Genomic DNA, 11,034 nt, shown 5'->3' on the forward strand with positions numbered 1-11,034 from the left:
GTAAACATTGAGTGTATCCCGCTTACTACAATGTGCTACAATGAACATTGACATAAGGTGTGAAAGGGAAACACTCAATGTTAAATTTTGTTTATAGGACCTAATAATAAGAAAGTCAAGAATTTATTATTCAGCTGTTTTAATTTTATTGAGATATTATTAAATTAATTTGTTTAAATACCTCCAAAACAAAGCTCGTCCTGAACCTCAAATTTATCAAAACTGGAATCATTGAAATAAGTGCAGTAAAGATTTTTTTTTGCTTTCCGTAATTTCAGCAATAGGGAAATTTAAGAATTTTGATAAAGTTCAGCAAAATTTAATTAACCCCTTCCCACCCAGAGACAAAACCATTTTTGTTTCTTTTTCCTCGTAACTCAGTACTGAATCGACCAAATTGGATGAAATGTTAATGGTTGTCAGTTAACATAAGTAGGAAAACTAAACCCTTTCTCAGCCTATTCTATTATCGGCCTATCAGCACTTTGATCATGAATTACAGCTTAAATAAAGTGTTTTTGACTGTTACAAAGTAATAAATAGCTCAAATTAAAGTGAGCAAACAACTCTTCATTGTTGATACATCTGAAAATGTTGATTTAATAGCGGAAAACGGCAAAAGTGATGAGAATGGGTCGAACGGCTTAGTGTGATTAAAATGAGTATATTTCCCCTATTATTTTAATAATCAGTTGAATTAAAACACATAATTCATATTCAAAATATTTAAATGTAATTTGTTCATCGTTATTTAATATTGTTGATTAATAAAATTTAATAATTTTACAAAAAAATAAAAATTTAAAAGCGTTTTCTTTCAAAGAAGTGTTGATTGATGTTCTTTTAAAATCATTTTTAAGTTTGCGCAATAAAGAAACTATCAGCATTTTATTGAACAATATCTTCAAAAAATAGTTGTAGATCGGATATGAAATCATTTTTTATGAATAAACTGCTCGTTGATTTAAATGTTTGAATAAAAAAATAAAGCTTAAATGCACTGAGTAGCAATTTATCAATTGAATATTTACAATTTCGCTGCATTTCACAGTATTTCCCAAATTTCACGGCTTGGGACAAATTTTACGGATTACGCGGCTTCCGTGAAATCGCGAAAAATTACTAGCCCTACCCTCCACGCGTCTGCGTACAATTTTGACAGCTACCATACAAAAGTGATACGAAATTATTCGAAAATCTTTATAAAATGAAGAAAGCTTCTAATCGATTTGGAGTCATCGGCAAATGTAGGAATTCATGAAAAATGGAAACACGAAAAGAAACGATTTAAAAATTCACCTTTTTCCACAAAAAATAAAACTCAAAACTCAAAAATCGAATTTGCACCGTTTTCGAGATATGGCCACTAAAGTTTGATTATAACTAAAAAAGGCATGAAATGAAATTTTCTTCGTTGCTTTTTTTGTAAATAGTACCCATGAGTTACAATCTTAAAAAATTCAGGAAGTTCAAAAAATTTAAATGAATAAAAAAAGTGTTTCAAAATGTTATTTTCACTTGCCCAATTGTTTTGCAAACATTAGTTTTTTTTTTTTTTTTCAAAATATCTAAGTATCGACGAAACCTTTTTTTGGCCGAAAAAAACACTTTTTGCAGTACTGTAATCTGGGGCAAATCGGGACTACAGTCCCAGACATGCTAAATATAATTTTAAACGTACCTTAATGTCTTTAAGATTTTTTTCAGTTGATTAGACTTCTATTTTTTCAATTCAATTCGGTTTTATTGGTGAATAATCAAGATACAATGAGTCTTTTTGAAGTGCATAACAGAGTTTTGGAGTTCCTTTTAGCTGTGTGTTGCATCATAATCGTGACCATAATCCATTTTGGAACAATTATTTCTTTAACTAAGGCACTAGCAAGAGTAAGAAAAAATTAAAAAAAAACATATAGAAATTCTTTCTTTTTTTCACAGACTTCTATTTCCATTAGAAATTTTGAAATCTTTAGAATTTTTTAAATTGTTGATGAAACAACATTCGTCTTACAGTTTTTGAAACTGATTATTGCAAAATAACTGGGCAGATGTAAAATAGATTTTAAAACACTTTTTTCGTTCTAGAGTTGATTTAAATGTTTTGAGTCATCTAAACAATAACTTTAAAAACCCCATTTTTCCTTAAATTTATTCGTTTAAAGAAACTTGTGCCTAGCCTAGTGTTAAAACCAAATTTTCACAACTTATCCAATTCCTTTACCTATCCTGAGCATCCCTACCTCCAAAGCGACGCCCATTGTAGCGCTCCTCCAACAACAACACTGCCCATTGTAGTGTTCCCCTACCCCGCGCGCGTCTTTTTTCCGCTTTCTCCGCTCAAACGTCATCCAACCTTTGACAGCATCGCGTGGGCCATCAAGCGAAAGTTTTTCAATCTGCTGGCAGCGGACGCATCCAATTTTCGGACAAGAACAAAATCCAACTTTTTAGTGCTTAAAAACGTAAGTAAAGTGGAACATTTTGTGATAAATTTAAAGATGGTGTGACATTGAACGGATTTGTGGTGTTTGTGATTGGAATGTGTGGGAATTTGGTGCCGAAAATTGTATTTTAGATTTAGACCGGAATGACGGAACATTTTTTCGTGGCGTCCTATTTTTAGCGAAAAGTACCGTTAGTGCGCAAATTTCCGGTGATTGGACGCTGAAATCGGCGATTTTGCAAATTTTCGCACAATTATCTTCCGAATTTCAACTGTTTGAAATAACTAGTTTTCAATCCATGAAACTAATTTGAGGTTATGTTTCCCCCTTTCCAGCAACTCCCAAAATGGGCGATTCCGACGACGAGTACGACCGCAAGCGGCGCGACAAGTTCCGCGGCGAGCGCGGCAGTGCCGGTGACAGCTACCCGCGCGGAGCGGACCGTTCGGAGCGATCGCGCGGCCGAGACGATTGGCCGGAGCGGTAAGTGTTGAGAGAAGGTCAAAGCTGAGAAGCTTCTAGAAGGTAAATTTTGTTTGTTTTCTTTCAGTGGACGACCCCGGCAAGACTACCGTGACTATCGGCCACCGCCGCGGGACCGCGGCTACTCGCCGGTGCGCGAGGGTCCTCCGATGAAGCGGATGCGCGGCGAAGGCTGGGGTGACGAGGGACGGGGTGGCCGCTTCGGGGGTCACGACTCGTACGGGATGTACGGAGGTTATGGCGGAGGCCACGACCACTACGGTGGGATGCACGGGGGTGGCGGTGGCGGCCCGTACGGCCATCCGGCGCCGATGCATCAGAGGTGAGTTTTTGGGGGCGACTTGTAGCTTGTTTTTGAACTCTTTGCTGATGCTGGCTCTTCCAGGGAACCGCAATCCTCCGGCGACATGCAAACCCAGCCGTGCATGATGACGCTGAAGCAGTTCCTGGCCACCCAGGACGATGCCATCTCGGACTCGGAGGCGATCCAGAAGTACAACGACTACAAGCTCGAGTTCAAGCGCCAACAGTTGAACGAGTTCTTTGTGGCTCACAAAGACGAGGAATGGTAAGAACCACGATTGCAATTGCAGGATCCCATCGCAGCCCGGCGCTCCTTCCTGTGTGTGTGCGCGCAACCCTCCCATCAGGCCGGAACCGCATCACCCCAGGAGCAACGTCAACAACGCGCACACACACGCCGGCCCGGCCCCGGGAACAACCTTCCCCACATGTTTATACGATTAACGAAACCATAAATTCTTCTCCTTGACAGCGCTAGAACACGCCGTCGCCGTAACTCCTCCCACTTCTCCCCCGTGCTAGGTTCTGCTCCCCCTCCACTTGCTGGCCGCGTAAACTTTAAACTCGAACAAAGTGTCCATCGCGCGAACGTCTTGGTTAGGGCCCTAGCTCGCGGCATTTGAGAGAACGCGTCCGGCGAGCAATGCCGGTTCGCTGCGTTCACGAGCCTTTGGCTTTTGGTAGGTTTCCTATTCGGGGGGGCGTGGACCACTTTTCTGGTTCGCCCCTCACGACACGACTTCTTGAGCGCAATCGAATCGCGGGCGTGAAAACGAAAGAAACAGAGAGTGTGTGTTGAGAGCCAGAGGTATTTAAATTTTAATAGAATAAGGGTTAAAACTGAGAAAATATTGTGGTTGTGTCAATGGGCACACGAATGTGATAACAAAAGAGTTGTCTCTTTTTAAACTAGCTTGTGAAAAGCTCGAATCTTTCAAAGAGAAAATCAAACATTTTCAATTTACTTTATAACTCATTCTAAAAGACATTTTGTTTGCTTTCTCTTTCTCTCTCTTTTCTTTTTGCCAAATTCTCGTTGTTTCCATTAGGTTCAAGATCAAGTACCATCCGGAGGAATCGCAAAAACGAAAGGACGAGCAGTTTGGCTTCTTAAAGGTGAGTTATCTTATCTGAATTGATCTCATTTACATGTTTACAGCTTCTTGAAAAATCCAGAAAAAGGGTTTTTTTTACTCACAATTTGTCAGGATTTGATTAGTTTCTGCCAAGCGGAAAGTTGTTTGAGCTCAATTCTGTCAAAGTTAGGCAGATAAGCGTGAGTCACGTAACTAAACCTGAACCCGGTCCTATTTAAAGCCATTCCGATTATGCGAAATTATGACTACTTTTACTTTTTTGATAAAAGCTAAGTACGGGGTTCGGAAGGAACAAGGTCAGGCAAAGTTGAGATTTATAGGGGAAAATATTGCAAAGATTAAGATATTCAATAATCAAATTGAAAAATTTAAATGCTCAAATTCAAAAAATGCATATCTCAAACTTTAAAAATTTAAGATTTTGAAAATTAAAAAAAAAAACCCGGGTATCTAAAAAACATATGTTTCTCCAAAAATTACAAAATTTTACATTTTTCAATAGGGTCCCAAAGCCCTATGCCAATTTTTATGTAAAATTGTAAAAAAACACGATTAAAACCATTTCTGATCACTTTTTTTCATTTTAATGCAAAAAAATCACAAGACAACATATTTTCCAACGATCAACTATGGTACCCTTGGAACGAGCTGTCAAGTAGAACCTTTTCTGTCAAGAGCCGCAAAGTTATTTTTTTCAAAATTGATTTAAAAATCCATTTTAAATTCTTTGCGGTCGTACAAAGAGTCATTATACTCAGAAAAATAAGCTTTATCGTTGTAAACAATATTTAATTAAAGCTCAATTTTAGAACCCAATTTGTCCTAAAATGAAACTTAGATTGCTGATATTATTGTTTACAGCGATAAAGCTTATTTTTCTGAGTACAATGACCCTTTGTACGACCACAAAAAAAATGATGTCTTGTCAATTTTTTTGCATTGTCTAAATTTGTCAAAAAATATGTATGGAAAGGGGGTTGAGATTTCCAAAAAAAAAAAAAAAGTGTGCACGTGGTTTATGGATGGTCCCTTATCCGCAAATTCCAAAATTTAAAGAAATTTTAAAAAAAATCAACAATTTAAAACAAAATCAAACATGTGACAAAATTTAAAAAAAAAATAGATTCTAAAATTTTCATAAATTTTATAAAATTTAAGATTTTTATTCTTTTAAGTTTATTTTAAAAACTTAGAAATAGGTATTTGTTATTTTTATTTTATTTTATTTTTCAAGATCTTAGAAATTTTTTATTAGGCCGTTGCAAACATTTTTTGAAATTTATGTCCCTCGACTCTGACCAAAGTCGAGGGAGGGGGGGGCAAAAAACTAAAAAAAAAGTACAAAAAATAAAATTACGAGCCATTTCAACACTTTAATGAAAAAAGTATTTTAAAATGCATTATACACCTGTCCAGTTGTTTTGCCATCATTAGTTTCCAAAATATCATCTAAGTATCGACGAAAATTTTATTTTTTCCAAAAAATAAATTTTGTGCGGTGCTGTACTTTGAAATTTCATAAAAATTCAAAACATTTTTAAACAAGCCCAAACATGCTAAATATGATAATAAATGCAGAAAAAATGCATTTTAGATTGTTTTCAGTTGATTAGACTTCTATTTTCATGGAAATTTTTAAATTTTTTGGAAAATTTTTTTTTTGCCCCCTTATTTTTCAGACCAATTTTGAAGGGGGGGGGGCGACATAAACTTTGAAAAGTATTTGCAATGGCTTTAACACTTAAAAAAAATTAAAACTCTTAAAAATTTGGTAATTTTAGACGTTTTTAAAATTTTGGTATTTTTGAAAATTTTTATTTAAAACAAATAATTTTTAAAATAATTCTAATTTTTAAAATCTTAGAAATTATTGACATTTTTAAAACGTTTAAAATTTGAAAAATAACAAATCTCAAAAAAAAAATTTAAAAAAAGTTAATTTTTAATTTTTGGAAATTTATTTAAAATAAATAGAAATACATATTTAAATTTTGAGAATCTTAGAATTCCGAATTGAGTCATATTTAGCTATTTGAGCGTCTGTTACGGTATGTCCACGCATCCTCACTGCTCTGATAATTCTATAAAATATAGGTTCCGTTCACTGAATCTGTCTCATGCGGTTAATGCAACACAGCAGGCCTGGCCGTTTTTACTGCAATCAGAAAGAATTTTGGGGTATAATCTAACTCAATCCAGCTGCATTCGAAATGAAACTTTTACTTTTTTTTTATTCTCTATTTATTTTTTTGTTTGGTACAGTCCAGACTCGTTTATGTAAAGGTCCTGGAAAATTTCACCTTGCATAATCGAACAACACCAATAACAGGTTTTCGTTGTTTTATTTTTGATTGTTGATCTGAAGTATGGCCACTACGCTGAAGTGATTTAGAATTTGTAATCAAAGATGGCGGTGATAAAATATGACTAAAATGGGTTCGTAGATTTCAAATTTCATGTTAAAAGTAAGGCCTTTGCAGATACCGGAAAAAAATTTGTTTGCGAAAAAAACATGTTTTTTTAGTATTTAGATATTTTAGAAACTTATGATTTCAAAACAACTGGACAGGTTTACAGTTACAGTACTTGTTCGGTAATTGGGTGTTGTTTAACTGGGCGCTCGATAATTGGGATGTAGCCCACTTATTAAGCTGACAAACATCAAAAAACAAAAACAAACCCGAAATGATCGAGGGGCTGGTGGATGCAAAAACATGTTAAAAGTCATACTTATTGTTTTTTTTTTTTTATGAAATTTCGAGTCAAAATTAAAGGAAAAATCAACAATGTGCTCAGGAAACAAACTAAAAAAAAACTTTTTTTTTACATTTTGTAGAGGAATTGTTATGCATCGGTGGTCCCCTCGTCAGTTTTCGTACAGTCCAGTTACCGAACAAGTAGTAACAATAGTAATGCATTTTAAACCAAAATGCTTGGGAAAAAAGACAAATTGCTCATAACTTTGCCAAAACTGTAATCAATTTTGATAGAAGCATTTGAAACGAAAATTATTCGGCTCACTCTTGATATTTTTGGCAATTTTTAAAATGAGGTGAAACAAAAACTTTAAATCAAATTTGCATTGTATATTTCCTGGTCAAATTCTATTCGACTTTAGTTAGTTTCAAAACCAATAATTCCATTTCCTATCTTAACTTTCCAGCGCCGCTGCGACGTCTTCTGCGAGGTGCTGGAGCTGGGCGAGGTCGCCAAGGTCACGGTGGACACGAGCCAGGCCGATCCGCTGCTCCGCCTGCTGGACACCGTCGTCATCAAGCTCGAGGGCGGCACCGACGAGGACCTGAAGGTGCTGGACGAGAAGCCCCCGCCGCCGGTGGTTCCGGATGTTCCGACGCTCAAATCGCTGCTGCCCGAGAAGCCCAAGCTGGAGATCAAGCGGGAACCGCTGGACGACGGGATAAAGAAGGAGAAGATTTCGATCAAGGAGGAAAAGATGGAGGAGGAGAAGGACGGGGCGGAGGAGAGCGCAAAGGATGGGGTTGAGAAAGAGGGGGAGGTGGAGGGGGAGAAGGAGGCGGAGGAGAAGGGGGTTGGGGAGGAGCAAGTTGGGGAAGCGGAAGTGGCGAAAGGAGCCGAGGAGGAAGAGGATTCTACGAGAAAGAAGGATCGTAGAAAGCGCAGCCGGTCGGATTCCAACTCCAGCTCGTCGAGTTCGTCCAGTTCGAGTTCGAGCGACTCCGAGGATGAGAAGGAAAAGGAGAAAAAGGACGAGGAAGAGGGGGTAAAGGAGGGTCAAGTGGAGGGAGAGCCTGCCGCTGAGAAGCCGGTTGACGAGGATGAAACTCCGAAGAGTCCGAAGGCGGTTGAGGAACCGGAAGCGGCTGAGAGCAACGGGCACAAGAGTGGGGATGAAGAAGCTGGCAGGAAGGATGACGAGCCGGAGAAGATGGACACTGAAGAGGTTGGAGCTGCTGCTGCGGTGGCACCGGAGGAGACTCCGGCTGAGGCGGACAAGGAAGGTGAAGCGGAAAAAGACAAGGAAGCCGGTGAGAAGAGTGGTGCGCAGGGAGAAGCTACGGAGACGGTTGATTTGGTCAAGGACAGCAATACTTCTAGCAGTCCGCGTGCGCTGCATCGAACGAGTTCGATTTTCCTGCGGAATTTGGCCCCGTCAATCACGAAACTGGAGGTTGAAGCCATGTGCAAGCGTTACAACGGATTTCTGCGGGTTGCGATCGCCGACCCGCTGCTGGAGCGACGTTGGTTCCGGCGTGGGTGGGTCACGTTCCGGCGCGATGTCAACATTAAGGAGATTTGCTGGAATTTGAACAACATCCGGCTGCGGGACTGCGAGTTGGGAGCGATCGTCAACAAGGACTTGAGCAGGCGGGTTCGCCCGGTGAACGGCATCACGTGCCACAAGATGATCGTCCGAAGTGACATTAAGCTGTGCGCCAAGATTGCGCACAATTTGGACGACAAGGCCGGTCTGTGGAAGGACTCGACGGAGGATAATAACGGAGGTCAAGGAGAAAAGAATGGAGAGTTCTTCGGTCTCAACTCGAAGAACCCTGTTCTGCAGAACATCACCGACTACCTGATCGAGGAAGCTTCCGCCGAGGAGGACGAACTGCTGGGACTGTCGGAGGCCGAGGCCAAGAAGACCACCGACGGCGAACTCGTCGAACGCGACGCCCAGCTGCTCGAAGTTCTGGACAAGCTCATTCTGTACCTGCGCGTTGTTCACTCGGTCGATTTCTACAACCACTGCGAGTACCCGTACGAGGACGAAATGCCCAACCGGTGCGGAATCATCCACGCCCGTGGCCCCGCCCCCCAGAACAAGGTCACCACCAACGAGCTCCAGGAGTACGTGCGCACCTTCGAGGGCAAAATGGGCTCCTTCCTGGCCCGCGTCAGCACCCTCGAGGAGGAAGAGATGAAAAAGCTCGGCGCCAAGGACTGCGAAGCCGAGGTGGAAAAGTTCATCCAGGCCAACACCCAGGAACTGGCCAAGGACAAGTGGCTCTGCCCGCTGTCCGGCAAAAAGTTCAAAGGTCCCGACTTTGTGCGCAAACACATCTTCAACAAGCACGGCGAAAAGGTCGACGAGGTGCGCAAGGAGGTCGAGTACTTCAACAACTACCTCAAGGACGCCAAGCGGCCCCAGCTACCCGAACATCCGGGTAACACGAAGAAGGCGGCCGGCGATCACGGCGCACCATCCGGCGGAGGGTGAGTTCCTCAACTTCTGAACCATTGAGTTTGAAATTCACTTATTACTCGTCTTTCACAGCTACCGCCAACCGTACGGCATGTCGCACGGATACGCCCCAATGTACTCTGCGTACGCGCCCCCCATGATGGCGCCGCGTGGCCGACCCGGATTCGGTCGTGGAGGAAGGTAAGTGTCCACCATCCCCTCTCTCTCGTCAGCGCCCAGTTTAGCTTTTCTCTAGTCTAGTCTAGCTTCCAAGTCTGACCTCTTCTTTTTGGTTGCCCCCTTTTTTCCACAGCGATTCGATGGTGGACGTTCGCCGTCCAATTGTGGCGTACAGCGATCTGGACAGTGCCAGTTTTAGCGATAGTTTCTTCTAGCCGGAATTCGAGTTGCTGTTTAGAGAGAAAAAAAAAGTTTTTATTTTCACGCCCCAAAAAACACTGAGCAAATACATAAGATTTGAGAAAAACTAGAGAAAAGCTATTCTTACTCTTTCTTGATCCGAACAACAAACAAGCAAACAAAAATGAGACTAAACCTAACTTTACTACTCCACAGAATGGGCAACGACTACCGTCCGGTGATTCACTATCGCGATCTGGACGCACCGCGCGAACCGGACGAGTTTATCTAAACTTAACCCAATCGTTTTTTAATCATACACACAACTAGTACTTTGAGCAATTGTAAAACAACGCGCAGCATTTAAAACACAAAATAAGAACATTGCATCACAGAGCGCTGAAATTGACTAAATTGTGCGGAACAGTGCCCCTCTCCGTTGTCTTGTGGTTCGTATTATTTTAATCCGTACAACACGTATCTTAAAATTTCAAAAGTAAAAGAAAATCTCCTGAAAGAAAGGCTGCAGTCTTGATCTTGGAACGATTCCCCGTAGCTGGTAAACTGCTAAATTATATTCCAAACATATTGAAATAAATGTAGTAAAGGCATGGATATTAGCTTATTTTGTGAAAGAAATGATTCCCAAAAGGTGTAGAGTGGAGGGGGGGGGGCTAACTGATTTCAAAAAATATATTTCGAAACTAAAAGAATGTTATTGATACAACAAATACGTTTAATATACATTTGTTTAAAGTAGAAAGATAAATCCTAATCCAAAACGTTATAAATTTCAATGTTTTTGTTCCATTTTTATTTCACATTTATGTAATGTAAAGTATGTAACACTTATTTAACTTTTTTTTGCTTATTCATAGAGCAAAAAAAAGTACTTACATAAGAAGTTTTCAATAAATAATCTGCTTCAATGGTAGAAATTTTCAAAGTTTTAGCGCGTTTATGACGGTGTTTTGTTAACTTTCGCCGACGGCCATGGCGGCGGCCGCGACGGTGGAGAGTGAGTGGACGGAGCACAGGGCTGAGAATGGAAGGACGTTCTACTGGAACGCGGCCTTGAAGAAAAGTGTGTGGGAAAAACCGGACGGGTTTCAACCCAAGACGCAGGCGGCGACGGGCATGGAGGTGGAAGAATCCGAAGGAGGAGGAGAGGACGGGGGCGAAT

General features: G+C 40.5%; 1 protein-coding gene across 2 annotated transcripts; it reads left to right on the forward strand.

The window, feature by feature from the left end:
- Positions 1-2,322: 2,322 nt before the first annotated feature.
- On the forward strand, positions 2,323-10,462 carry LOC120429158 (serrate RNA effector molecule homolog). 2 transcript variants are annotated; one of them, XM_039594385.1, is made up of 8 exons: positions 2,323-2,462; positions 2,780-2,927; positions 2,995-3,249; positions 3,313-3,495; positions 4,280-4,346; positions 7,491-9,523; positions 9,585-9,692; positions 10,068-10,462. In XM_039594385.1, the coding sequence occupies exons 2-8, from the start codon at positions 2,791-2,793 to the stop codon at positions 10,141-10,143; spliced, it is 2,859 nt and encodes a 952-aa protein (XP_039450319.1). In that variant the 5' UTR covers positions 2,323-2,462; positions 2,780-2,790; the 3' UTR covers positions 10,144-10,462. The 2 variants fall into 2 exon arrangements, with proteins under 2 accessions (XP_039450319.1, XP_039450303.1); XM_039594369.2 differs by lacking the exon at positions 10,068-10,462 and adding an exon at positions 9,805-9,988.
- The last annotated feature ends 572 nt before the right edge of the window (positions 10,463-11,034 follow it).

This window comes from Culex pipiens, chromosome 2 (genome assembly GCF_016801865.2).
Source record: "Culex pipiens pallens isolate TS chromosome 2, TS_CPP_V2, whole genome shotgun sequence".
In the NCBI taxonomy this organism is placed as follows: domain Eukaryota; kingdom Metazoa; phylum Arthropoda; class Insecta; order Diptera; family Culicidae; genus Culex; species Culex pipiens.

Coding starts and splice junctions, on each gene's coding strand:
- LOC120429158 (XM_039594369.2), top strand. CDS start 2,791: ATGGGCGATTCCGACGACGAGTACGACCGCAAGCGGCGCGACAAGTTC. Junction 3,250..3,312: donor CCGGCGCCGATGCATCAGAG/GTGAGTTTTTGG, acceptor TGGCTCTTCCAG/GGAACCGCAATCCTCCGGCG. Junction 9,524..9,584: donor GGCGCACCATCCGGCGGAGG/GTGAGTTCCTCA, acceptor CGTCTTTCACAG/CTACCGCCAACCGTACGGCA.